At 58.0% G+C, this 26,627-nt stretch overlaps 1 protein-coding gene across 3 annotated transcripts in view; it reads left to right on the top strand.

The window, feature by feature from the left end:
• The window catches only part of LPCAT1 (lysophosphatidylcholine acyltransferase 1), a 41,080-nt gene that overhangs the window by 7,963 nt on the left and 6,490 nt on the right, over positions 1-26,627 (top strand). For 2 of the 3 annotated variants that reach the window (XM_055086503.1, XM_024123965.3), the window contains exons 2-10: positions 9,194-9,336; positions 15,087-15,301; positions 17,574-17,686; positions 18,991-19,051; positions 19,345-19,403; positions 20,981-21,015; positions 21,963-22,017; positions 23,757-23,839; positions 26,201-26,326. In XM_055086503.1, coding sequence (XP_054942478.1) covers positions 9,194-9,336; positions 15,087-15,301; positions 17,574-17,686; positions 18,991-19,051; positions 19,345-19,403; positions 20,981-21,015; positions 21,963-22,017; positions 23,757-23,839; positions 26,201-26,326 — 890 coding nt within the window. The remainder of the gene's footprint in view (positions 1-9,193; positions 9,337-15,086; positions 15,302-17,573; positions 17,687-18,990; positions 19,052-19,344; positions 19,404-20,980; positions 21,016-21,962; positions 22,018-23,756; positions 23,840-26,200; positions 26,327-26,627) is intronic. The other variant, XM_028492788.2, reaches the window with a different exon arrangement.

Below are 26,627 nucleotides of genomic sequence, written 5' to 3'. Positions count from 1 at the left end.
TAGCTCTTTAGAAAAGCTATATTTAATTTTAGATTTGAGTGGGAGAGCTAAGAAGAAATAGCTCCTATACGCAGTAAGCATGGGCTCTGGAAGGAGAGTTCTCCCAGGTGGAGGCACAGATTATCCTAATAGACACACAGGTAGATGGAGAGCCTCAGAGGTGAGGCAGTGGAGGCCTGAGGTCAAGAAGACAGTCACACCTTAGCAAGAAAAAGACAAATGAGTCCAGTGTGAATTTGGGCACAGGATTTATGTAGATGGGCAAATCCCCAAAAGAAGCCCAGGTACCCAATAAACATAAAGTGCTCAATAAGCACAGGACAGGACCTGTGCCCCCTGGGCCCCCACTAGCCATCCCCCCCTCGCTGTTGACCCCTCGGATCTCTGGCCACACTTAGTGTTTCGTCTGATGGTAAAGAGAAGCCTTTTCTGGAGAGCAGCTGTGTGTGTGACAAGGTCCAGTGAGCAGCCACGATTCAGAATGCCAGCTTTTTCTGTTTCGCTTTTGCTTTCAAGTATTCTAACTATTCGAATTAGTTGTGAAAAGGACTGTTTATTTCCTATCTGAAGGCAGCGTATGATTTGGACCGGAAGGCATTTTATATTTAATAAAGGTGTTTTGCTGATGGAGGTAAGCAGAGGGGATGCGTTTCCAGGTTGATGTGCTGGCTTTGCATCTCAAGCATCGGGTCCAGAGCTGGACCCGATCTCCTTCCCAGCTGTGACCTCCAAGGGCCTGTGGCTTCACTGTGCGAGCTTGTAGGACTCCGTGGCAATAACTGTGCTTTTTCTAAGAAAAATAAGTAAAGTTAGATGTGTCTTTTTCTCTCTCGCCGCTGCGTCCAGCAGATGGAGTGCTCCCTCGAGGCTCTGCCTGCTTCCTGCCCGAGCGAAGCTGGGGTGCAGCCACCGGCTGCCCAGGGCATCAGGTGTCACCTTGGCAGTTTTAGCATCTTCTGTCTACTCTAAAGCGGGATTCTCAAAAACAGCTGGCTTTATAGTTTGTTTGTTTGTTTGAATACATGTAAGTAACAGCAAAGAAAAGATTGATTTCCTGGGTGAGGCTTTCCTGTGTTTCTCCCACGTGCCTTGGAGATCTTTCTGCAGAATTTGCGAGTCTCATTTCTAACTTGCTCCACGTGGAACAGCTTGGAGGTGACCAGGACCAGGCTCCCAGGAGAGCATAAGACCAGCCCCAGAACGCACTGCTTCCTCCCCTTCTGCCCCAGCTGTGCTTGTCTCCAGAGGTGAGCTCTGTGCCCCACCGGGACTGCAGCTGACCTGTCTCTGGAGGCTCCTCCGGGTCAGGGCCGGGGCGCCTGTCTGACTCCCTCACTCCTCGCCCTCTGGCCCTCGTCTGTGGCCGAGGGGTGAGAGGGTGCTGGACCTGGCCCTGCAGCTTGGGGAAGGACCCCCTGGGGAGGGAGGTGCCGGGCGGTGGAAGGAGGCCAGTGTGTCCGGCAGCGCCCGTGGGGGAGCCTGGGGTCAAAGGGTGACTCTGCAGCCCCGCAGAGCTCTGAGCCCCAGTCTGTGTGGAGGCAGAGCCAGTAGGAGTTGGTAAGAAAGAGAGGTGGCGAGTGTGACTCCCAAGCCTGTGTCCAGGAGCAGGCGGGTGGGCGGGGCCCGCTTGGGTGTCTGTTTGGGGGTTGATGCCTCTGGAGCGCTGGGCAGCTGGGACATGAGTGTAGGGGCCTCATCCCCATCAGGCCAGGGTCCGAGAACGTGAGGGTACTCACGGGAGGGAGGGGGTCCCAGGCCCGGGCTCCCCCGCCCCCTCCGCCACCAGGGAAGCCCCTTCTCGTCCAGGCTGCTCCTTGAGACTTGGCTTTCCTCCCACCGGCGGCTGACCTTGGGAAGCCGCCCCGCCTCCTGGCCGGGCCTCAGTTTCCCCGCGCCTCCGAGCCCATGCGCTGTGGGTGCGTTCTCCCTCTGGGGGGTGGCCCGCCCCCTGCCTTCCCTGGAAAGATCGTCGCTGACGCCCCCTCTGGCGGCCTGTGTGCTGGGCGGGTGGCCAGGCCCTGCCTGCCCGCATCCTGCACGGGGTGCCCACCGTGTTTGGGAGGGTGAACGGATCTGGGGGAGTTGACGGTCGTGTTCCTGGAGCTGCTTCCTCGCGTCCTGTGAGCTGGCGAGCCATCCCCGTGGTTCCCTCTGCACCCGTGCCCGGTTTCCTGGCTGGGAGCGTGGGGGGTCTCCTGGCCTCTGGCACTTCCTGCGGCCACCAGTCAGCCCAGTGCCTGTGTCCTGGGGTGCCATCCTCGTGGGTTTGGGAGACCCACAGGGCAGGACACCTTTTGTCCTTCGCACCTTGGATCTGGGCACCCTGGAGGCTGGCTCCGTGCGCCCCAGGCCCCTGTGCTGGCAGTGCATGTAGCACCCCCGTTAAGCCAGCCTTCACCTACCCCTCAGCCCCACCACCGTGAGTGATTGGCCTACTTTCTGTGTGCTCACCGAGGTCCGCCATCCTTGAAAACGCTTCATTCCAGGTTGTGAAGTCATCTAATTGGCTTGCACAGGTCGGTCCCGTCTTGTTTCGTACCTTTTTTACCGACTGTCGCCCTGGGATGTGTCCTCTGTGTCCCGTGTAATTCACCGCTCCTCCCCTGGCTGGCCCCTGGCGTCTGTCACACAGGTGACCTTCAGCGCACCTGTCCCCCGGTGGCGCCCTGGGTGGCATCCAGCTCCGCTGCTACCAGCCGCACGCCCATGCGAGCAGCCCCTGGGGAGCTGGGCCTGGGCCTGCCAGCTGGCCAGGTGCCCACGCACAGCTCCCCACCCCTGACCCCGAGTTCTCACCTGCAGCACAGAGGCTCCAGCGCCGTCCTCACGGCCTGGGGACCAACTCGGAGCTGTGGTTATTCCCAGAACCCGAGGAGCACGTGGGCTCCGGCAGGACCAGCGGGCCCTGGGCTCTGCACTCAGCGTCCTTGTGGGCAGTGGTGCGGAGCCCTTGGCCACGTGACGTCAGGGGCCGACGCGTCTGATGGTCCACATCTGTTCTGTCAGTTCCTGGATCTCACCCACTGCCCGAGGATGGTTTGTGGCGACTGCGGTAGATCGCGCACCCAGCGCGCAAGGCCACAGTCTATTCCTTTTTTTTTTTTTTTAAGTCCTGCTGGGGCTTCCCTGGTGGCGCAGTGGTTGAGAGTCCGCCTGCCGAAAAAAAAAAAAAAAGTCCTGCTAGGATTTTTTTTTTAATTTATTTTATTTATATATTTTTGGCTGTGTTGGGTCTTCATTGCTGCGTGCAGGCTTTCTCTAGTTGCGGCAAGCAGGGACTACTCTTTGTTGCCGTGCGCGGGCTTCTCGTTGCGGTGGCTTCTCTTGTTGCAGAGCGTGGGCTCTAGGCGTGCGGGCTTCAGTAGTTGTGGCACATGGGCTCAGTAGTTGTGGTGCATGGGCTTAGTTGCTCCGCGGCATGTGGCATCTTCCCGGACCAGGGCTCAAACCCGTGTCCCCTGCATTGGCAGGCGGATTCTTAACCACTGCACCACCAGGGAAGCCCTCTTTCTATTTCTATCAGCATGATTTTCAGGAACTTTCTGAGAAAAGAGGTAATGGCTGAGGATGTGGGCTCAGGGCTGGGTTTGTGTGGCCACCTGGCCCTGTGTGTGCTTGCTTATTACATTTTCTTTCATCATAGGAGGGAGTGAATCTCCCTCCAGCCTCCTGGTGAATGCGGTTCCTGTGGAATGGTGGGATTTTTTCCCGTGCCGAAAGCACTGGCATTGGAAGGCGCCTTCGGGAGAGTCTTCCTGTGCCTGCCGGTCAACACGCTGATGGTCCTCATGTGCTGGCACCCTGCATCTGGAATGTCTGCTCTGCCTGTAACGCGGCTGCTGTGTTCTCCAAGCTGCTGGCACCGATTCCCTAGTGCTGTCCTGGCCGCACGTGTCGTGTCAGGGTCTCGCACGGCTGACTGGGGTCCCTCAGCAGGCGTGTGCTCGAGGGCACAGGCGTCGCAGCGCCCTGGGGCCTGTCCTCCCTGGGCGAGGGCCCGGGTCTCTCTAGAGATCTTGTCTCTTAAGTAGCGCATTGTGTTTCCTCGTTGGTTGTGAAACGTAAGGCACTTGGACCAACTTGCATGTGCGTGATGCCAGCGGCCTTGGTGGCCTTGGCAGGGAGGAGGAGTGATTGCCGGGCTGGTCTGAGCCGGGCATTGGAACCTCAGGTGCTGCACCTGGAGCGTTCTGGACCCGTGGATTCGACGAGTTCAGTGTGAACTGGAGACTGTTTTACATCCAAAACGAGAATTGTCACTTTCACAGTTCTTATCATAGGAAGTGTCAAAAATACAGCGAACGTTTTTGCTTAGGGCGGCGGTAACAAAGCACCACAGAGGGGCCGGTTTAACAACAGGAATTTACTCCTCCCCGTTCTCAAGGCTGGAAGCCGAGATCCGGTGTCACGGGGCTGGCTCCTCCTGAGGCCTCTCTCCCTGACATGTAGACGGCCGTCTTCTCCGTGTCCTCACGTGGTCCTCCCCCTATGCATGTCTGTGTCCTGATCTCCTCTTCTTATGAGGACCCCGGTCCTCATAAGGGGATTAGGGCCCACCTTAGTGACCTCATGTACCTTAATCACTTCTTTAAAGGACGGACCTCCAGAGACAGTCACATTTTGAGGTGCTGGGGGTTAGGACTCCGATACACGAATTTGGGGGACACAGTTCAGCCCCTAACACCAAAGCAGAGAAAACGTAATGAGCCGCCCCCTCTCCCCACCTCAGCAATACCCCCCTTACAGCCCCTCTGGGCCCACTGACACCCCCTCTTCTCCCACCAGTGATTTGGAAGCAGAGCCCAGACTTCATCATTTCACCAGTAACAATCCCGTGGGTATCTGCATCTCAAGGACAAAGACGGCCGGCAGCCGCTGTGCAGGCCGTTGTCACCCGAAGGCACCAGCGGCTCGGGGCGGCGGGGGGGTTCTTGGCTACAACTGCGCCGGCCCACACCCCCTCCCCCCACACCCCCGCCCCCGGCACACACTCTGATCGGAGGGTCCCCTTCCAGCTTGTCGTCTCGATTTTTTTCCTACAGTGTATTTGGTGCATCTGCGTCTCCTGGTCTTCCTTTTGCCGACTGTGTGCTGGTCGTCCGTGTCTTCTGGAAGCTCGTGGCTTGATCCAGAACTAGAGAGATCCCATTCCTGTCGGGCTGTTGTGTGGCCCCCCCACGCCCCGCCCCGCCCACCTGCTGGTCTGCCTCTGGGCAGGACCCTCTGTCACGCACACGTGCCTGGATGGTGGGTTCTGGACGCCTCCGCGGACACGCCCCCTCCACCCCTTGGCTGTCCCGAGGGACGCTCTCACGGGACTGGCAGCGCGAAGCTTGACGTTGCACCTAGGCCAGTGTCACGATCGGGAGATGGTTTCGTAGGGTCGTCCAGAGGCAGCCAGGGAGGCTGGGGCGCGTGTGTGAGCGTGTATAAGTAGACGTGTGTGGGTGAGGGCGTGCGTGTGCGTGGACGTGAGGCTCCCATCACGCGTGGACTCTTCCTGTCTGTGCTCCAGTCCTCCATCTGCTTGGGGCCCTGGGTCCTTCGGGCAGGAAACGGTGCCCTGGGCCTGGATGGATCACCACCCGGACCCACTCTGCTGGGGGCTCGTGGTGAAGTGTGCGGGGAGAGAGTGGGCGGCGCGCCTTCAGATCTGGGTTAAGCTGGCTGCCCGAAGACACGGATGTGCAGAGGACGCGCGTGTCTGCGTCTGTGCCCGTTAAACCCCTTTTCCATGGGACGGTTTCTCGTAGACAACTTCTAATGGCTCAACCGAAGCAGCTCAGCTGGGCGCTCATCGCGCCTCACGCTCGAGGGCTGTGTTACAGGCCCCCGTGTGGCCCTCAAGAAGGGTGACCATACAGCTGACCTGGCACTTTTGAGGGTGATGGGCCCCTGATGATGGCCCAGGGCCGAAGCTGTGGGCAGCATCTCAGGAAACCGGTCCCCCCTGCCCGCCGTGGGCTCCCGAAGGGACCCGCCTCCTCCAAGCAATTTCCACGGCCCCCGCGTGCGTCCTGCCCACCCCGCCCCCCACCCCGGCCCGGCAGAGCCGGGGCGGGTCCGTGGCTCAGGCTGCGTTCCGTCGGCACCCGCGCGTCTCGTCTGCGGGAGGCCTGCCTGTTTGCTGAGGGTCGAGGCTGTGTGGTCACTCACACGTCCTTTCCCCGCTGGCTGCAAAACTCAGACACCAGGACCGGCTCCCCGAAGCACACGGAGCGGGCACAGAGATGCACCCTCTGAGAGGCAAATGTGGTCACGTGCCTTGTCCACGGGGAGTGGCCGGTGAGCCAGCTAGCGGGACGTCATCGGCTCAACCTGCAAGTTGAACGGTGGCACTTGCCCCGACTCCAGGGTCACGCCTTCGGGCCTCGTCATCACCCAGTCGGTCCGGACAGACTGGGGTGTGCGGACGCCCCGGGGCCTCAGAAGCCCCTGTTCAGCCTCGGTTCTCAGAGGCACGGGGAAACCGGGTGCTCTTTCTGGAACCCTGAGATCTGTCGCTCTCTTCTGTTACCTGCAGTAGCAGCCGTCCTGGCCGTGGAATGTGGCTGCACAGTCGGGGTGTGTCTGCGACCCATGATGCTCTGAGCGTGCTGGCCCCGGAGCTCCTATCCGGCGCTTTGCTGCCTGTTCATTCTGTCTATGGCACAGGCACCGGCTTTAGGGTCCATTTATGGCGACACACCGCAAACTATCCAGTGACTCAGCTGCCCCGCAGCCTGGAGGAGCCCACGGGTCATAGGATGAGCGGGTACGCGGGGCTCCCAGCACAGCCCAGCACAGCCCCTGGAGCCGGAGCTCTGGGCCGTCAAGGTGACAGACAGACCGAGGGGCGGGGCCCTGCCAGCGAGGAGGCGGGGCGTCTCCGCCCTCCCTCTGCAACAAAGTTACAACAGCGAGGATGGAAAAGGATATGTTTTGAAATGAAGGAAAGGCTACATTTTAAAACTTGTGGGATTGAATTAAAGTCCTTAGAGACAGCTGCCTTCTCCATGTGAATTTGGGGGAAATAAGGTATTTCTGAAAATATGCTCCAGGCTCTTCCCTCAAGAAGTTAGAAAGAACATTAGGGTGCACTCAGAGTAGAAGAGAGAGGCCCCTGTAAGATACAAAATTAATGTGACTGAATAGGTCACAGCAGAGATAAGGAACAAACGCACAGGCGGTTCTGTAAGCAGATTAGTGAAGGGGGGACTGTCTATCGCACAGGCTGAAGAGCCTCAGAAGCACAGGCGATACGAACAACGACGCCGTAGATCAGGGCGGGGTGACGTAACTTCAGGGCAGCGGCTTCGCACGATTGTCCTGAAAATGCACGATGGGGAATCGGGTGGGAGGAGAAGCCTGCTGCGGACGCCCAGGGATTTCCTCCCTGACAGAGACACGGAAATAGCTCCAGAAAATAGGAGATGTAGACAAACAATGAAAAGCATTGGAACAGCCATCAGGAAGCTCCGTAGGAATTCCTCCTACGAGGTGGGCTGGTGTCTGGCGTGGTGACCGCAGGACCCGAGGACGGCGGCGCGGGGGACGTGACCAGGCTCGCCTTCCGGACGCGTGTTGGCAAACACACCTGGCGAGGCCTCGAGAGGTGGCTTCCCAGCGCTGGAACCGGGGTTGTGACACCAGAGAAGCCGTGGCTGCCGTGGGCCACGTGGACAGGGTGACAGACGAGCACGTAATTATCCCGCAGGGCAGACTTGTGGTGACATTCACCCCGTTCGCGCGGACCCCAGAGCAAGGCGCTTAGAACACCCGGGGTGGGTGGCACGTTCCCGCCAGCACGTTCCTGCTCCGTCTGACCTCCTGGAGCAGACACCCCCCCCCACCATCTAACGGGAAGCATTGTCACCAGCGGCGGCCACGACAGATCCGGGGTCACCGGCCCTGTTCCACCTTGTGCTGAGACCAGAGGTTCAGCCAGGGGACCCCAGCCCCTGAAGGCGGGGGGAGGGGCCGTTCAAAGTCACCGTCGTCACAGCACGTGGAGATCTGGACCCACACCGGCCGTGGGCGGCCCAGGCCACGTGTGGCTGTAGGGCACCTAGAATGTGGAGCGCGTGAATGAGATGTGCTGTGAGCCCGGGACACACCGGATTCCCTGGGCGTGATGAGGAGAGCGTGAACTGGCTCGTCCACGCTTCGTACTACGCACGTGCGGAAAAGATGGTATTTTAGGCGTGTTGGGTTAAATAAACTGCGTGTTGAATTAATTTCGTCGTCACCTTTGTGTTTTTAAACGTGGCTGCTAGAAAATGTAAAAGACACACGTGACCTGCGTTGTATTCCTGTCGGGCGGCGCCGGCCCTGACGGAGACCCCGGGGAATCGGGGAATGGTCAGCACGCAGGCCTGCAGGAGGCCGAGACGGGGGCGGCAGCTCGGTCACGGTACCACGGGCCCGGGTCTCTTCCCGTCTTTTGTGTCTCCCGTGCACCAACCCTGCGTATTTCAAGTGTATTTTCTTGCAAATGATCTAACGCTGCATCTGTCGCTTGTGAGGCTCCGTGCGTTTTGTCTTGGCCTCCCTCCGCTCCCCTAGTGTCTAATCGACCGCCCGGGATCAAGTTCACCACGAAACACGCTGCCCCTGAGCGTCCCCCACCCCCAGTGCGGAACCAGAGCGTCGCTCTCTATGTAGCAGTGCTGGTGCCTCGGTCACAGCTGCCCGTCCGCCGGGGCTCCTCCCTGACTGGCCCCTACTGAACCCGTGTGTCCCGCCTCACGTGCAGGGCCTCCCCTCCCCATGGAGCCCTAGCCTGCTTTCCCCCCGTCCACCGGACCAGCCCCGCGGCTCTGCCTGCCCCCCTCCCTCCCTGCTGGGCCCCCATCCCGTCTCTGACTTCCTGGGGTTGGAGAGTCCCCGGGTCCCCATCTTCCTTGTGGTCCGAGCGCGGTCCTGCCAGCTCTGTGCCTGTGGCCCCGTGAAAGCGTCCTGTGTGCAGGGGCTGCTGGGGGCGCTGAGGAGGGGGGCTCGGGGCCGGGGCTGCCTGCTGGGGGTGCTGGGCGTGGGCGGAGCGCCGCCGGCCAGGAGAGCGCCCCGACCCCAGGCGTCCCCTCGGCGGCTGTGGGAGGGACTGGGAAGGGACGGGGCCGCAGCGTCCGCGGGAGGCTGGTGCCGGGGGCGGGGCAGGCCCGGCGCCAGGACCCCAGGGGACAGTCCCCCGAGTGACCGCGCCCTGTCCCCCCAGGTCGCCATCATGACGCTGACGCTGTTCCCCATCCGGCTGCTGGCTGCCGCCGTCATGATGCTGCTTGCCTGGCCCCTGGCGCTTGTGGCCTCGCTGGGATCCGCTGAGCAGGAACCAGAGCAACCCCTGGCCTTGTGGCGGAGGTGAGTGCACGTCTGGGGGGGCCCTGGGGGGTGTCGCAGGGCCGCGCTCCCCTGCCGGCGTCCTGCTCGGAGGCTCCTTCCAGGGCTCCGCGAGCCGCGTGGCCGCCGTGTCGTGTCCTGAGCACAGGGATCCCGCGCCCCCCTGTCCCCTGCCCTCGAGGCCGCCTGTCAGCCTGCTGCCGCTGGTGTGGTCTCTGCTTCGTGTAGATGGACGTGTGAATCCATCTTAGGTGAGGATCCAACAGGGGCCTCACACGAGGACATGAAATCACAGCACTTTCTGGTGTATTTAAATACCTAAAACTGTTCTTTAACTCACACTACATGCCGTTTCTAGTGAAGGATAACGGTGAGCTAAGGGAAGGACTTGGGCGAGTATTTCCAGCGTGTTAGAAGATACCGTCCCGGTCATGAAGCCAAGTTGCTGGCCCCCTCCTGTGTCTGCATCTCCGATCAATCCGAAGGGTCCTTGGACGGTTTATTCAGAACAGAAGTGTTCTTAGTTTAGCGCAGGGGCGGTGGTCGGCCAAAGGGCCCACAGGCCAGACCCGGCTGCAGCCTGTTTTTGTGAATGAGGTTTTACTGGGACGCAGCCCTGCCCGTTCATTTGTACACCGTCCAGGGCTGCTGTCCTGGAGGGCAGAGGTCGTTGTGGCCAAGGCCACAGGCCCACAAAGCCTAAAGTCCCTGCTGCCCGGCCCGCAAGGTTTATGGACCAGCTCAGGCCCCTCCTTTCTCTCCCAGTGTCTGAGCTGCTGGAATGTTGATGCCCTGAGAGGCTGTGGAAACTGGCGCCCATCCTGGACCTTGGTTCCGCGCTGCCCACGTGCCGTGGTCAGGACAGCAGTTACATGCAGGGCGGAGACGGCCAGTTAAGGTTCAAGGGTTTGCTGAGCCTTTCGTGAGCGTGGCGGCTGGGGACCCCTCACCCTCCTCGTGGTAATAGTTCACGCCCTCAGACCATCCCCAGCTTCGAGTGAACCATGGCCTCTCCCCGTCCCTAGAAGCCAGAAGGTAGACGTGGCTGTCTCCGTGGGTGTGTCCCCAGCTCGGAGCCTGGCCTGAGGGACAGGAAAGTCTCTCCCAAATGAATGAATGAATGGGTCAGTGAATGACTGAATGAAAGAGTGAATGAGTGAATAGAGAGCTGGGTTTTCTAATCTCTTTGGAAATCATGCTTTACCTTGAGGTTTTGGGGTTGTTTTTTAATGTTTTAACTGTAAAATATGAACTTGGTATCAAATATATACTCAAGCAAAAAAAATCCAGACCAAACAGGAATCAGAATTTCAGTTTTCACTTGGTTGAGAACCCATAGCTAGAAAGCAGAGATTTTGTAGTTCTTTACAAATTCCGAATGATTTGATGAAAAGTGCCTTAATTCCCTGTTCCGCCGGCTCTGCTCTGGCGCTGGGCTCCCCTCCCTCCCTGCTGTCCCCTCCCACGAAGGAGGAAACCTCGCACAACCTGGGCGTCTGTCTTTTCAAAACAGGTGACTCTGGGCTGTTTCCATTTCCCTGTTTTGACTCCCTGTAGCTTTTCTCGTCTGCAGTAATGTACTCGGTCTCATCGGGTGATAAATGGGCCACAGCAAACTTTAGTTCCGACAGCCCGCTCGCTTCACAGACGCACCGTGTGTGTGTGTGTGTGTGCGTGTGCGTGTGCGCGTGCGCGTGCGTGTGTGTGTGTGACGTGCACACCTGATGTGCCCCGCGTGGGGAGATGTGGGGTTAAGGTTCACGGGAGCTCTGGGTGCTCAGGTACGCAGAGACTGAGCGTAGTTCTGAGTATATGTGTATATGGGCGTGTCTGTGTGTATATGTGTGTATGTATATGCGTGTGTGTTTGTGTACGTGTGAGCGTGTGCATAAGAGTGTGCGCGCATATGTGTGTGTTTATATGTGTACTGGCATGTACCCCAGCTGCACATGCCGCCCACATTGAACTCCCACCCCCTGCAGCCCTCGGGGTCTCCACACAGCAGTGTTTGTCGGGAGCTCGGTGCGCGGCCCCGGGCTCCATGGAAACAAGAACAAACACCCGGCCCCGAGCTCCTCAAAGGAAACACAGTGACAGAAGATCCTGAGTTTGGGGCGCGGGGAGTTAGGAGGAAACAAGTTTAAAATAACAGGACTCAGAGTAGAGGACATCCCGTCATCAGCTGCGGCGGTGGGTTGGTTCACGCCAGGCACAGCTGTGCGGTTTTGAGCAGATTTTTGTTTGATCAGGGAGGGTGTTTGCCGAACGTGAGTTAGTGTCAGTCAGACCTTCCTAAAATAACACCTTGGGCATTCAGTGAAAGGAGGAACAACAGAATTTCGCATAAGACGCTGTGTTTCAAAACACAGAGTGTTGTGAAAACTATAGGACTTATCTTCTTACAGATCCCAACCAGGCAGGGCAGGGGACACTGCTGGCCAGTCCTGCAGGCCCTGGCCCTTGGCCGACTCAGGGTTCAGGAGGGTCAGCTCAGCCGTCACAACCGGCTCCCACGGCAGGGCTCAGACAGCAGGATTCGTTTCTCACGGTTTTAGAGGCTGAAGTGGGGGGTCAGGGTCGGCAGCCATGGCTCGTGGCGGGACCTCCGTCCACCTGCAGACGCCGCGTCCTCGCAGGCGAGACCTCTTCCTCTCCTGTAAGGACACCGGTCCCCGGGATCAGAGTCCCACCCCGGGACCTCACTGGACCTTAGCTCCAGATGCAGTCGTGTTGGGGGTCAGGGCTTCGGCATAGGAATGTGGGGTGACGTGAGTCGGTCCATCGCAGAGGATGCACTTACCTGAGCGCCCCGGGTGGGTACGTCCATCCTTGGGTCATCTCCATGACGACTCTGAGTCGCCATGCGTATGCTGGTGGCGTTTCTCACTGTTGTTGGAGTGACGCGAGCTGGTGGTTACAGCAAGGTGGTGGGGAAGAGGGGGTGGCCGAGGGCAGGCCCGCAGCCCCTCCTCCCAGCCCCACGCAGGTGCCCTCCGCACGTGTGTGTGGCTTTTCTGCCGCTGCCTCTGTCACCCTGGGGAAGGAGCCATGAGCTCTGGGCCTGTCGGGGTCGGACCCCAGCCCCGAGGGGCACCGGGCGGCCCGCGCATCTGCACACGCGGGGCCCCGGGGTGGGCGAAGGTGGCGGTCAGCGTTACCGCGGGCTTCTCTCTCACACGGTTTCTCAGAGTCACCTGCACATCGGCCTGCTTTGTGGAGTAAAGTCTGAACTTTACCTCTTGTATTGTTTTTTCCATTTTACAGAATTTCCGACTTTATTTTTCCTGTTAACCAAGAGAATAACGAGCCCTGAGTGTAGCGGCAAAATTCTCCACCCCCAAAGTCCTGCGGCCGCTGCCTGGGGTTCATTCTCCTCCCAGAGGGTCCGGGGCCCTGACCCCTGCGTGGCGTGTGTTTCTCTTCTGCTGCACTCTCAGGCATGATCTCCATTTCCTGGGCCTGTTTCCTTTGTCTTTGTTTTTTGTTCCAAGATTTTCTGGAGTATTGGGTTCTCAGAAGGAGGATGTGCAGGAGGAACTCGTTCACATCTTGTGTCTGGAAACGTCTTTATTCTCTCCTCTGTGTTGGTGGGTAGTTTGACTGGGTATAGAATTGCAGGTTTCACGTCATGTGTCCCCAGAGCTTTGGAGATGCGCTGCTGACACCTGCAGCTTTGATGCTGGAAACCCGTTTGTTCCTCTCTGGGGGGTTTTAAAGTCTTCTCTTGGTCGTTGGAAATTTGAAAAATTCTCAAAGGAAATAATATGAGTCTTTTTCATAAAATTCATTCTGCTCAGCACCTTGAGATGGTGCTGAAGATCTGGGTCTTTCTTCAACTCTGAGAAACTATTTTCTTTATATCTTATCGTTCCGTCCTTTTCTTTTTCCTGCATGTTCTGGGAGGTCCCCTTCTCCACGTTTTTGAGCCTTTTTAGGGACCTGGTATTTCTGCATGAGACTTTTGATTTCCAAGAATATTTTCTTTTTCTTGCCCTCTGGACCTCTTCAGAGCATCCTGCTCTTCTGGCACCGTGATGTCCTGACGCGTGTGGATTTTCACACGTCTCTTCTGATGCCTGCCCTCGGGTCTCCTCAGCGTCATACTCCTCTTATCCATCATGTAGCTGGTTCTGCCCACACGTCCAAGTCTGAGGTGTCCACCTGTGTGATGAACGACAGATGGAGTTGGGGTGCAGGTCCTGCCCTGAGCAAGTCGATCTGTCTCCCGATTCTCTTCCCCTGGAGAAGCTCTGGCATCTCCGGTGTCACTGGTGCCCTTGCCTTGGGGACCGTGGTGCTGGCCCTGCACTGGGCAGTGGCCAGGGCTCTGCTCTGAGGCCGGTACCCACACCCATAGACATCTCTTCCCCACAGGCAGCTTGGGAACAGAATTCCTCCAAGACCTTAGAGAATTATCAGATTTGGTTTTTCCTGTGCCAGTACATCACTGTCACTGTTTGACCGTTGGACCCGAGAAGTGGTGGGTGTGTCTCCGATGGAGGGGCGGAGATTTGACCCCCCTTTTCACCAGCTCTCCTCCTGGACCTGCCTTCCTGGGACTGGCTGCGCTAGACAGCTGGACAGCCTCCCCCACAGTCTCGTTCCTTTCTCCTTGTGCATCAGTTGACATCCATTGGCTTTTATTTTTGTAAATGACTTTATCGTGAAAAATAACTTGCGTGCAGAGAAGTGCGTTTAAAAATGTGCAGTAGAACAAGCGACTTGGAAGTGCGTGCTTTGTAGTCACCTAGCTCTAGACGCAGCGCCCAGCGTGGCCCCCGCGTTGCGTGGGTGACTGTGCAGGACCCGCCCGTGGTCCGAGGAGGTCGTTTCCAGGCGGCTCCTTGCAGGCGCGGTGCAGCTTCAGAGACCTGCTCAGATCTGTCGCGGCTCATCTTGGGAATTCTCTTGAGAGGGTTGTTAGGCCCCTTGGGAAATCAGTCCAATAAGGATTTAGGCTCTTGTGCTTCTCTGCAGTGATTTTTATCCAATTTGATCACCCGCGTAGCACAGCAGCACAGCGAGACATGGGTCCTTCTGAAGATGGCCCTTCTCCCAAGGACTCAGGTGCGTGGCCCGTAGTCACTTGCCCGCCGGGCCATCGCTCACCGTGGTTTCAGTGACATGAACAGTGATCTGGTTTGTAGTATCGGAGATTCCTATGAAAGGGAATGTGCAGATTTAGATGCTTAAGTTCTCATATGTTTAAAAAAGAATAAATAAGAAGCAAATTCAGTTAATGTAGCCTGATTTTTACTCTGTTTTCCAAATTTATCGTCCATCTAATTTCATCCAGGAAAGGCTGGTTTCCGGGGGGTAACAGCTGCATGCCGGAGCCTGAGGCCACCTGTGGGAGGCGAGGGTGAGGCTTACCCAGCAGTCTCTGCTCCTGACCTCAGCTCCGCCGCCTCTCCACGTTTCAGCGTGCAGTTTGGGTGCTGATGATTTCTTTGCATTTAAAACGGATCTCCTTAGGGTGCTGCTAGATCACCCGACGTGTCTGTGTCTCTAGTTTTGTCCCGTGGGCCTCCCTCCCCACAATCTGCTGCCCTGTCACGTGGCTGAGACGCGGCTTCCGTTTTCTTGAGCGAGTGGATGCGACGGCTGCTCCGCTGCTCACGTGCACAGTCGGAGGCAAGAAGGCACAGCCGCTTTGCCTTCCCTCCAGTGGCGGCAGGTCCCCTGGGCTCGGCGCAGTCCCTGATGGGGTGTGGGCAATGGGGCCGCGTCCCCCGCCGGGCCTGGGTCTGACAGCTGCGCTTCTGTTGCAGGGTCGTGGACGTGCTGCTCAAGGCCATCATGCGTACCATGTGGTTTGCCGGCGGCTTCCACCACGTGGCCGTGAAGGGGCGGCAGGCGCTGCCCGCCGAGGCCGCCATCCTCACCCTGGCACCACACTCCTCCTACTTCGATGCCATCCCCGTCACCATGACGATGTCCTCCATCGTGATGAAGGCAGAGAGCAGGGACATCCCGATATGGGGAAGTGAGTGAGCGCCCCCGTGCGGCTGGGAGGGGAACCCCCGGTGCTGGCCAGTCCAGGTCACGGTGACAGCACAGCCACGTGCACCCAGGTCATACCCACATGAAACAGGCACCGGGCTTTGCATCTCTGTTTTCCTTGTTGTGATTTCTTCTGTGATAGTGTTGTGATTTGCATTTTTTTATTAACACGCAAGTGCCCTTGGCTCTAAGGTGTTGAAGGGCTCCTTGAAGTTCTAACAGGAACACGTTACCCTCATCACACAGAAGCTCTCGAAGTTGGGGACAACTCAGTAACTGTCCCATCGGGTTAGTGTCTGTACCATAAACCCAGGTGTATGAGCGTCCTGAGACCTCGTAACCCGTCGCCAAAGCCGAGGCCTTAACATCGCAGGAACCCGTCCTCTCCCAGCTCCGGGGCCAGAAGCCTGCCATCAAGGTGCCCCAGGGCCCCGCTCCCTCCGGAGGCTCCAGGGGAAACTCCTTCCTGCCTCTCCCGTGCATTTACCCACCGCTTCAAATGTCTCGACCACAGAGCCGCCCGCGGCCTTTCAGCGAAGCAGCCTTCGGGCCCTTGCTGTCCGGCCTCGAGGCTCGCGGGACAGAGACTGCATTTCCCTCCTGTCCTCAGAAGCGTGCCGTTCTCGGGTGGGACTCGGGTGGGGTCCCCACGGACACGCGCAGTCGGGGACCCCTGCCGTCCTGAGTCCAGAGAGCCCTCCGGGTTCCCCGCCTTGGGCCTCGGGCCCGTCCAGGAATTGGGAAAAGCCTCCTCATCTGCTTTCTTCTCTTTGCCGTGTAGACAGAGTAGCTCTGACCCGTAAAACCCACCCCCCTGCCAGGCGCGCAGGCCTCCTTCCCCCTCGCCCCCTGGAAGCGGCGCCGTGTCAGGCAAGACAGTCGCGGGCTCGCCTGTTTCTCTGCGCCCCGTCCTTCTGGGTGATTCCGCCAAACCTCCCTTTCCTTCTCATGGTCATTTTTTAGCAGCATCGGGAGTAATCGGTGAGGAAAGATAAAAGAGTTCCAACTTGGTGGAGAAGCAAAATGTTTCAAGACACAGGAAAAACTCTCACCGAGATCCACTTAGATTTTATGAGTGCCATGGACCCAACTAGATAGAATTTTATTCGTTTTTAAAATGTTTTTTCTTTGCTTTTTGGAAGACATCCAAGAAGAAAAAGTCATGAAATACTACTCTTTACAAGTAACAGAAACGCTCAGAAAAGAAGCTCAGAGCTCATCTTGGGCCCAGTGAGGTGTGGCCCTGGGGCAGAGCAGGTGGGGACGTGGCCTCACCGGCCCAGGAGGGTGACCGACTGCCACGGCCTCTGCCTGCCCTCAGTTCAGAGTTTTCTGAGAAGTATCTTCCCCCCTTTACGTCTCGTTCGAGACGACCAGCGTGCTGTGGGTGTCGCCGTCAGCTTCGGTCAGGGAGGCCTGACCTCGCGCACTTGCTGGGGGCCGTGTGCGTGGTGCTGGAACGGCGTCTGTGTGAGTGTCCTGGGGCAGCCGTGACAAAGCACCACAGACCACAGAGCTCAGAGCTACAGAAATGTATATTCTCCCACTGTTCCGGGGGCCAGAAGTCCAAAATCACGGTGTCGGCAGGTTGGTCCCAAGGGAGAGTCCACCCCAGGCCGCCCTCCAGTCTCCAGTGGTCCCGGCTCTCCCGGGCCTCCCCCGGCCGTGGCCGCGTCACCCCGTCCTTGCCCCTGCCATCACGTGGCGCTCTCTCCCTCTCCCCTCCTTACGGGGACACCAGTCACCGATCAGGGCCCACCCCGGCGCAGTGTGACCTCATCTGAACTTGACTGCATCTGCAGAGACCCTGTTTCCAGACGAAGTCAGTCACAGCCCCCTGGGCTAGGACGTCAGCCTGTCTCTCTGAGGGACACGGTTCGGCCCTCAGCAAGGCTGGCGGGGTCCGAGCCACGTGCCCCAGGCCCTTCTGGCTCTGGGGCCTCCCCACTTCCCCCCCCAGCCCCTCACCGGTGACACGGGTGACCAGAGGCTCTCCGCTCCCCATGGGGTCAGCCCCATCCGTGTCTTTCTCCTGATTTGTCATCTGTGGACGCTTGGAGCTGTTACTGTGGGCCCCGCAGGTTGCAGGGCTTCTGGCCATCCTCTAAGTCCACTGAGGCTTCGGCGCCCCCCCGCCCCCCGCCCCGATCCCTCATGGTCCGCGCTGCCTGCCCCGCGGCACAGCCCTCGGGGCACCTCTGGGGGGCTCACCTCTCACCGGGCGCTGACGTGAGCACCGCCCCCCTCTCTTTCAGCTCTGATAAAGTACATCCGGCCGGTGTTCGTGTCCCGGATGGACCAGGATTCTCGCAGGAAGACCGTGGAGGTGATCAAGCGACGGGCGCGGTCCAGTGGGAAGTGGCCGCAGGTGTGCAGCGCTGCGTGCGTTCTCAGCAGTTGCTCCAAAAGGGGTGACCTTAGGGATTGGAGGGGAAAGAGGAACACGAGGGCCAGAGCTTGCTTTCCCTGGAGGCTGGGTTCCTTGTGTTTCGTTTTATTTTCGATGAGCGCAAATCCAAGAACGTGCCGAATATCAGGTAGTTTGGGTTCTGGCGTTTTAAAAATAAAAGAAATAGGGGAAAGCAATTCTCACACGCATCTCAAGTTCCCGAATCGTCTTTTAAGTTCTGTGTCGGAAAGAGCCGGCTGCCCTGACCCTGGGGTCAGCGTGGTCTCACGTCTGAATACCGCGTTCGGCCGCGAGGCGTATCCCATTGCTTCGAAAAGTTCCGGGCTTGTCTGGCGTGTGTCTGGTTCCCTCGGGGAATTGGGAAGGCTGCCCCGGGCCGGGGGGGCGGGGGCCTCGGCCAGTGTTAGTTGTGGGTGCCTTTGACCTACGCCGTATATGTATAGTTTTTCTTTTCGCTTGAGCCGACCTTGAGAAGCTGGAAATCCCACAGGACTCTCTGGGTTCTGGCTGCTCAGAAGACATTGAAGGCCTTGCTTGTGGCACCCATGCCCGAGGACGGGCAGCCCTTTGGGGGCTGTGCTTCCAGGGTCTCCAGCTGCCGTCCGCACAAGAATAGGTTGACCCCCCCCCACCACCACCATTCAGCTCAGCTGCCTGACCCTCAGGCGCGCTGGGGTCGGTCCCATGCTGACTCAGTGCCCCTTGGCGGTGATCTTTCTCCAGGGCCCAGGATGGGCAGCAACCTCACGGGCTATATTTTCCGCCACGCGGGGGACAGTTAGCTTACGTGACGTTGCTGGAGGTCCTGGTGAGGAAGGCGTTACTTCGCTGCTGATGCCGTGGGTGTTTGCGTCGCTGGCCGGGCCCCGGCCTCTCCCCCCACCGCCCCCGCCCAGGCCCCGTACTCAGCCGCGGGCTCTCCATCCCCGCGCCTCTGTCCTGCTCTGTGCTCGAGGCTGCCTGCTCCAGGCGCTGGGGTCCCGTCTGCACAGCAGCTGCAGGTGGGCACTGAGGCCACCTGTTCACATATCCCACCGCCCAAGACGACACTTGCTGTTTGTGTACCTGCGTGGCTTCCAGATTTTAGTCAAATCAGCAGTTAGAAGGGAAATTAATGAAGGCTTCTATATGCCTCTTACCTTTGTCAACTGAATATAATTAAAGTACCTAAATCACATCAGGACTAGAGGAAATAGGTTGTGAAATTGGCCCCTGTGAACTCTGAACGGTCCCTTTGATGCTGATTTTTTTTTCATTTCAAGATAATGATTTTCCCAGAAGGCACTTGTACCAACAGGACCTGCCTAATTACCTTCAAGCCTGGTAAGTAGTTTTCTTAATTATTTCTTTTTTGCCTTGAGAAGGTGGGGGAGACCCTCACTCCCACCAGAGTGCCTCAGCCCGGAGATGCTCTTGTGCCTGTCTCCTGTGACCCTGGGGTTTTCTCTGAGCGTCCACGGCTGGCACAGATGTCGAGGAAACCTGCCCAGCACTGAATGACTGCTGACCGGGAAGGCCTGGCAGAGAAGCCCACTTTGTTCTGAGACCCACACGGGACGTGTGTGCAGGGGACCTGCCGACACGGAGATGAGAGGTGTCCCTTTCTCCCTCTGCAGGTGCGTTTATCCCAGGAGTTCCTGTCCAGCCGGTGGTTTTGCGGTACCCAAACAAACTGGTGAGTGTGTTTACCTGGCACGAAGGTCCAGTGAATTTCCTGGGCCTGAGAATTGCCCAGTATCTCAGGACATTGTCTCCATCTACCCTGACATTCTGGAACATTCCCCAGCACTAGCTCACGAAGTCCCGCTTTCATGGATCACAAAGCCCTGGCCCTTCCTCGAGCGTGACAGGTAGCTGTGAGACCCCCGTGTCCTCAGCGGCTCTTGCCTCCCCGTTCGCACTCTGGGACATTTTAAAACTGAGAACATTTAATTCCCAAAGGCTGGCGAGCAGGAGGGAAAGCGGTTAAGTGCCTCCATGGTCCCTCTGTCAGGTGCAGAAGGGTGATCTTGACGGACCCCAGCTCAGCTCGCAGGGTGGGGGGCCTGGACGAGGTTCTGGCACCTGTGGGCGCTCCTCCGGGGCCGCCCTGTCTGTAACCCCCATGTGACATCGGTGGGCACCAGGGGCTTTCAGCCCGCCCTCTTCCGGGCCAGGGCCCTGGGGTCCAAGGTCAGTGCACTGACCCTGTGCCCATGGGTGTGGACGGGCCCAGTGAGTGAGTGCCAGTCAGAAGTGGCCGCCACACGGGCCGGCAGACACAGCTGTTCTTACAGCTCTGAAGAGGTGCGTTCGCTAGCCAGTTTCTGAGAATGAGAATCCATCACCAGTGTGTAGGATTCTAGATATTCCCCTTTTTAAGTTTGTTCCGTCAGCCTGTTTGAAGCACGGCACTGGGTTCTTCTGGGAACGTTCAGCTCGGTTGTCGGGGAGCTGTGACCTCTGCCTTGCACTCATGGCCTGTGTCACGTGCTCTTTGGCTGCGTAAGGTTTGAGCACAGACCTGCATGGAGGGGGCTGGGCTGGGGGCTGCATGTGGGACGCCCCGTGGCAGGTGGGTTTCCAGGAGCCATGAGGGCGCGGGTGGGTGTCAGGCCTGCGAGGGAAGGAAGCCCTGGTGGGTGACCGGTGTCAGGGTAGAAGCAGGACGTGTGTCACCCACGGTCCTCACCTAGGTGGCTGAGGATGGAGAGCATCTGAAATGTCCCCGTGGGAGCCCGGGCAGGCACGGGGTGGGGGAGATGCGGCCCTGTGGCTTTGTTCCACGCTCCCTGCCCCCGCCCGGGGCTGACCGTAGGGGGTGCGTCTCTGACCAAGAGTCCAGGCGAGGACCCTGGGGGCTCAAGTGGGTGTGGAGCTGGAACGAGGCTGCCAACAGCATCACCTGGCTAGGTGGTGGTGATGGGCAGGGCGGGTCCTGCAGAGCACAGAGCAGGTCCGGGGCGCGGACTGAAGTTGCCCCGGGCGCCCAGAGAAGGAGGAGGCAGAAGGGGGCCAGGACGGGGTCTTGGGCGGACGCTGGGATGGGTGACCCCGGGGCCGTGGGAGGAGAGGTGGGCGAGTCTGGGGGGACCTGCGGTGGTGGGCTCCCCCTTCTCCCCTGCCCCAGAGGGGACATGGCTGGTAGGGAAGACAGCGCCTCTGGGGTCCCAGGTGGCCAGGGCGAGGCGGGCATGCCCGTGGGCGAGGAGGAGGGGCGCGGCACACACACGGGGCTTCCTTCCTGACTCATCGCTCCTTTCCTGCCCCCAGGACACCATCACCTGGACGTGGCAAGGCCCCGGAGCGTAAGTCAGACCCCGCCCTGTCTTGTTTGGCCTGTCCTCCCAGGAAAGCAGGCCCGCTCCAGTGACCGCCGTGCTGCTTACTTTAGCAAAGGCAGAAACGGAGCGCAGGGCCACTGCTGCTGGACAGCAGTTCGGTTCGGCCCAGGGAGGCTAGCCGCACGAGGCTGGCCTTCTTCACGCTCCCGGATTCCGGGACTGAAGTTAATTGTCCTCGGCCCTGGCGGGAAGGTAACCGAGAGCTTCTCTTCCTGCCTGCGTCTGTCAGCTCGGCGGCCAGCTGCCCATGGTCGGCCCCGGAGAGGAGGGGAGCGTGGGGCCTCCTCCCGCGCGGCTGCTGGGGGCGTACGGGGCTCCAGGCGCCGGCATGGGGGCTGGCGTTCGGGGCGGAGCCCACGCAGAGACCTCCGAGGCCCCTGGCGCGTCCGAGTGGCGGGGGTGGCGTTGCGGAGGCTGGAGGCCGGGTGGGCGGAAGCTGGGGAATGTCTGGGAAGGGCATCCTTCAGGGGCCCGGTGGCCTGGGCTTGGGGCTGGCAGTGATGAGGTGGAAGTGGGGGGTGGACGGAGAGCTGAGGCCGGGCACGGGGGTGGCATGATGTGGGGCCTGGGACAGCCAGGAGGGGACGGGGTCCGGTAGACGAGACTTCCTGAGCTGGAGGACAAACAGGGCACGGCGGCTTCCAGGGCACAGCCAGGCGGTGTGCGTGTGTTTAATAAGCTCAGTGGAGGCTTCTGTTTAATCAAAGTAGCCCTGTCACTCAGTGGTGTGTTTAAGGTTCAGATTTAGGCTGAGGAAGGCTCAGCAGCCCCTCCTGAAGGAGCATTGCCTGCTCGGTGGTGCCCTCTGCAGGGGAGCGGGGTCTGGAGACTTTGCTCCAGAGCTAGAAGTAGTTTAACTAAAAGGAATTGAGAAGCTTGTAACCAGTGCTGTAAATCCGTTCCTTTTTAAGGTTGAAAATCCTGTGGCTCACGTTGTGTCAGTTTCACAATCAAGTGGAAATTGAGGTTTGTATAGATACAGTGTTACACGATGTTGCTGGGAGTTTATACAGATGCGATGTTATACAATGTTATATTGTCTGTATTGTTATAATGTTATATTGTGGTCTCTATAGATACAGTGTTACACAATGTTATTTTGATGTTTCTATACCTATAATGTTATATGGATACAATGATATATAGGGGTCTCTGTAGATATAATATTATACAATGTCATGTTGGTGTCTGTACAAAGTTATATGTCATCTGTCTTGCTTTGAACTTTTTCCATTTCTCATGACTCCTTAAAAGGTGCTTCCCGGGGTTTTACATCAACTTTGTGTCTCTTGCATGACTTTTTATCCATTCAGATAGGATTTTAAAAATCAACAGGAAGCTAAGCCCGTCATTCTTTTATTATGGCTAGCATAGCTGAAGGGCATATAAGATTGGCATACCTGCAGTTAATGATTCTTTTGGCTTATATTTTTACCCAGTACTAACACTGCTGATAGCGTACTGCTGAACTTACCGTACAGTTATCCTGTTTAATACTTGGTCAGACCAGGTAGACTGCCTCCCAGTATTCAGCCCATTTCCAAAGTCACGATACCTGTCCTCTCGACTCAAATAAATATGGTCGCATTCATGCAGCCTGTAAATTTAATTGAGTGGATGAGGAATAGAGTTTATTTTCTTAAAAGGGGAATTAACTTGCTACTCCTACACCTGAAAATGAGAGATGAGTCTTACACAACTTAAGGCATTTCATTTGCTACCTTCTGATAAATACTGCAGAGAAATACTGAATTTACAAATGAGCCCGGCTTTCAGCCAGGTTTTTCACTTCAGTAGAACATAAGCCACTTAATTATAAAGGACTGGGCTGAAAGGGCCATGGCCCGAGTCCGAGGTGGCTGGCCCGCCACCCAGGATATTTTATGTGGCTCGTTTGCTGGTGGCCAAGAGGCAGCGGCGGGGTGAGACTCCAAGGAAGATGCTCTATTTCAGACTGGTTTCTAATGTTAAGAGTTGGAAAGAAACTGTATGGCTTTGTGAAATCACTCTAAATTCTTTCTTCGTGTCACTCCTACGAGACCTCAGTGCTAATATGAGGAACCGTTGCAACTTACAAAGTTTTTTAAAAGGTGGCAGTAAGTGAAAGACTAGAGTTATATGATGAGAATTGATAGGATTGGGGGATGTTCCTGTATTCTTGAACATCCGTACTAAAGAAGAGGGCTCAGTGATGGTCTTTTTCCTTTTCTACAGTGGGGGGGTTGACACAGGGTGTGAGACCTACTTATTTAAAACACGCAGAGACACACGTTCCTGGGCCAGTTTATTATATTCTCCAAATGCAGTAGCTGTCAAAAAGCTAATAATAGTCTTTCATGTGGAAATAACTTGTCGCGTTACCCACAACCCAAAACTGAGACTTCAGACGTGGAAGCGCACGTGCGATTCTTTTCCTTCTAAAGACTAAGCCCCTGTGTGAGCTCATAAGCACGACTTCCTGGCTTCTGTGTCAGAGGAGTGGTACTCCTGGTGAGGAGAGGTGGGTTGTGGGTTGGCACACGTGTGTGTCTGTGCACGCGGGCGCGGGCACGGGGAGCAGCGACAGCCCCAAAGACGCTCCGCGCGGAGGGCGCTCCGACAGATCTTGATTCGTCCGGGAGGAGGTTGTCCTCGTGGCGGCGGGGGGGGTGGGGGGGGGCAGCGTCTTGTGCTCACGCAGGTAACCGGCGTCTCTGTGTGCCCAGTTCCTCCCCGTGTACGCCCCCTCAGAGGAGGAGAAGGAGGACCCCACTCTGTACGCCAGCAACGTGCGGCACGTGATGGCAGAGTGAGTGAGCGTCCCTTCCGCGGCGGGGTGGCGGGGTCTGCGGGAAGCCCCGGTGCCCTTGGCCTCCCTGAGCGTTCGTGACTCAGTGCCCTCGGCCGCCAGTGTCGTGGCCTTGCTGTAAAACCAGTCAGCGGCATCGGGGAGGCAGTTGCGGCCAGCCTAGGCTGAGCATCGGCCAGAGTGTGCTTGGCTGCGCGCTTTGTCTCCCGATTCTGTTGGAGGACGTTTCTGCTTGTTCAGCATTTGGAAGATGGTTCATTGCCACTAAATTCTGCACACCGCAAACGTCCCCGTCAGCCAGCAGTCCCCATGGGGGCTGCGTCCGTGCGCGTCCCTTGGCGACAGGCAGCAGGGCCGCAGGCGAGAGCACTGGCCTGGGTCGGCGCGTCCTCGACGCTTGCCATCTACCCAGACAGCGTTACTAAGGTTCTTACTCCGTCCCGCCGAGCTGTAAGTGTGGTATTTGTGCACCTAATCTTACGGTGCTCGTACAACAGCGTGTGTGTAGCTAGGAATATTCTCCCTCCTATTTCCCTGCAGTTCCCGCTAGTTTCAGGCCCTGGCAGCCTCAGCCCAGACCCCAGGTGCCTTCACCCCTCCTCGCAACCCCAGCCTGTCCCTCCCCTCCTCTCATCTCCCGGGCAGGGGCTGCCTGCGAGTTCGGCCACTGCAGCGCCTGGAGGGGTGCTCGGACGGCGTCGCCTGTGGGGAGGTGCGCACAGCTGCCCTGGTGCGACTTAGGTTCCAAGGGAAAGTCCATCTCCTCGCTACGGATGCGTCGTCCCCGCTTTAGTGCATTCTGTGAGACACACTGAGCGAAATCACGCGTTTGACCTCAGCACACGTGAATTAAACTCAGCCAGCCGTTCAGTCTGCCCAGGCGCCCTCAGGGTGTTAGGCGCTGGGAGTGGAGTCCAGCAAAGCGTGCCCGCTCCCCTCAGGCCCCCCTTCTCCCAGTCCCACACGCGGACCCAGAGCTGCCGGGATGCGGGAGATTCTCAGCTCCCAGCTTTTGGGAAGTCAGGGCAGTGAGTGACACCCTTGATCGATCCACCTCCAGATAAGAAAATAATATCCACAGAGTCGCAGGCCTGACAGGTTGGGTGTAATTTTTTTTTTTTTTTTTTTTTTAGTTCATGTTCAGACAAATTAACTATTAAATATTTTTAATATGTATCCTAAAGAAACTTTTATGGCGTCATATTATCTGTGTTAACAGAGATGCGTCATGTTCAGTGGAAAAGGGCAGAAACCCATCGGGTCTCCGTTGCCTCACAGCCAGAACCACGGGTGTGGGCCGTCACCTCCCTGGTCTTTAGTCACACCGGGGCTGCACTGGGAAGGGCCGGGGTCCCGACAAGCTTTGCAGGCGGCCCCTGAGCCAGCCTCGTCCCCCTTCCTGTGGATAGCCCGGGAGCTCCTGGGGCAGCTCTGGCGTCTGTCCCCACGCGACCAGGCCTAAGTGCTCTTGAGGGGAATTTAGCAGCCTCGGAAAGAAGCCTTCAAAGTCGCTGTTTCCTTATTACCTGAGTGCACCCAGCATTGCCATGGCAACAAGGAACTATAGCTGTGCCCCAGTACCCGCCAGGGACTGGTTCCAGGACCCTCGGAGACCAAAATCCAAGGATGCTCGAGTCCCTTATGTGAGACGGTCTAGTGCAGCTGCCCTCTGTGTCCTTGGATGTGGAACCGCGGATCCGGAGGGCCGACTGTCCCATCGAAATGAGTAAACGCCCTTTCCGTTACGGAGGCGGGCTTGGGGGACAGTTTTCCATATGTGGTAAATGTCCTACCGTGAATGCGCTTTCCATAATAGTCAGGAGAAGGCTATTTTTCTTGAAATCTGACGCCGCTCTGTGGAATGACCGGGTTCTGACTCTCCCTCTGACTTCAGGGTGGCGCCAGCACAGATAGCAGCGGCCCCTGCTGCCTGCAAAGATGGCTTGAGCTGAACTGAGCGCCACTGCGGCGGTGTCGTCCTCTTTAAGGCGCTAGATGCGCGCCAGTTCCCTAGTGGGCGGAAACCACAGCGATACGGGGCTAACCACGAAGCTGGGGCAGCCCCAGGTTCCACGTAATTGAGATTTGGGGTCAGCTCTTCGGCCTTTATGTTTAGTGCTGAATAGGGTCTTTGTTTTATTTATTTATTTTGTTTGTTTCTATTTTGGCCGCACCTCGAGGCATGTAGGGCTGTTCCCCGACCAGGGATGGAACCCGGGCCGCTGCAGTGAAAGCGCCAAATCCTAACCACTAGGCCACCCGGGGACTCCCTGAACGTGCCTTCCGCCCCCCTCAGCGTCCAGAGCACTTGCTCCGCTGCCCCGAGGGGGCGGCCGATGGCAGTGCCCTCCTCTCTCGCAGGGCCCTGGGCGTCTCCGTGACTGACTACACGTTTGAGGACTGCCAGCTGGCCCTGGCGGAAGGCCAGCTTCGTCTCCCCGCGGACACGTGCCTTCTAGAGTTTGCCAGGCTGGTGCGGGGCCTGGGGTGAGTTCCCTGCTCCTTTCTCTTGAGCGCCCGGTTGGAGGCAGCGCTCCTGTGGGCGCCTGTGACACCCACCAGGCCGCCGCAGGGTCTCCGCCTGGGCGCTTGGTGACCGAGCTGGAGGTCACGGGTGGCGGGCAATCGTGATAATTAATGGCGCTTTTTCTGAGGTTTGGGGTTTTTTTTTTTTTTCTCTTTTTTTCAAATACCAGCTTCATTCCACACAGAAGTAAGGGTCTTAAACCCTGAACGGTCGGCCCTGGCTGTCTCTTTATGGACGTCCCCCCCCCCCCCCCCCCCCCCC

This window comes from Physeter macrocephalus, chromosome 8 (assembly GCF_002837175.3).
Source record: "Physeter macrocephalus isolate SW-GA chromosome 8, ASM283717v5, whole genome shotgun sequence".
NCBI classification, from domain to species: Eukaryota; Metazoa; Chordata; class Mammalia; order Artiodactyla; family Physeteridae; genus Physeter; species Physeter macrocephalus.
Note: the sequence above shows the minus strand (reverse complement) of the source record. Positions and strands in the feature narration are given on the sequence as shown.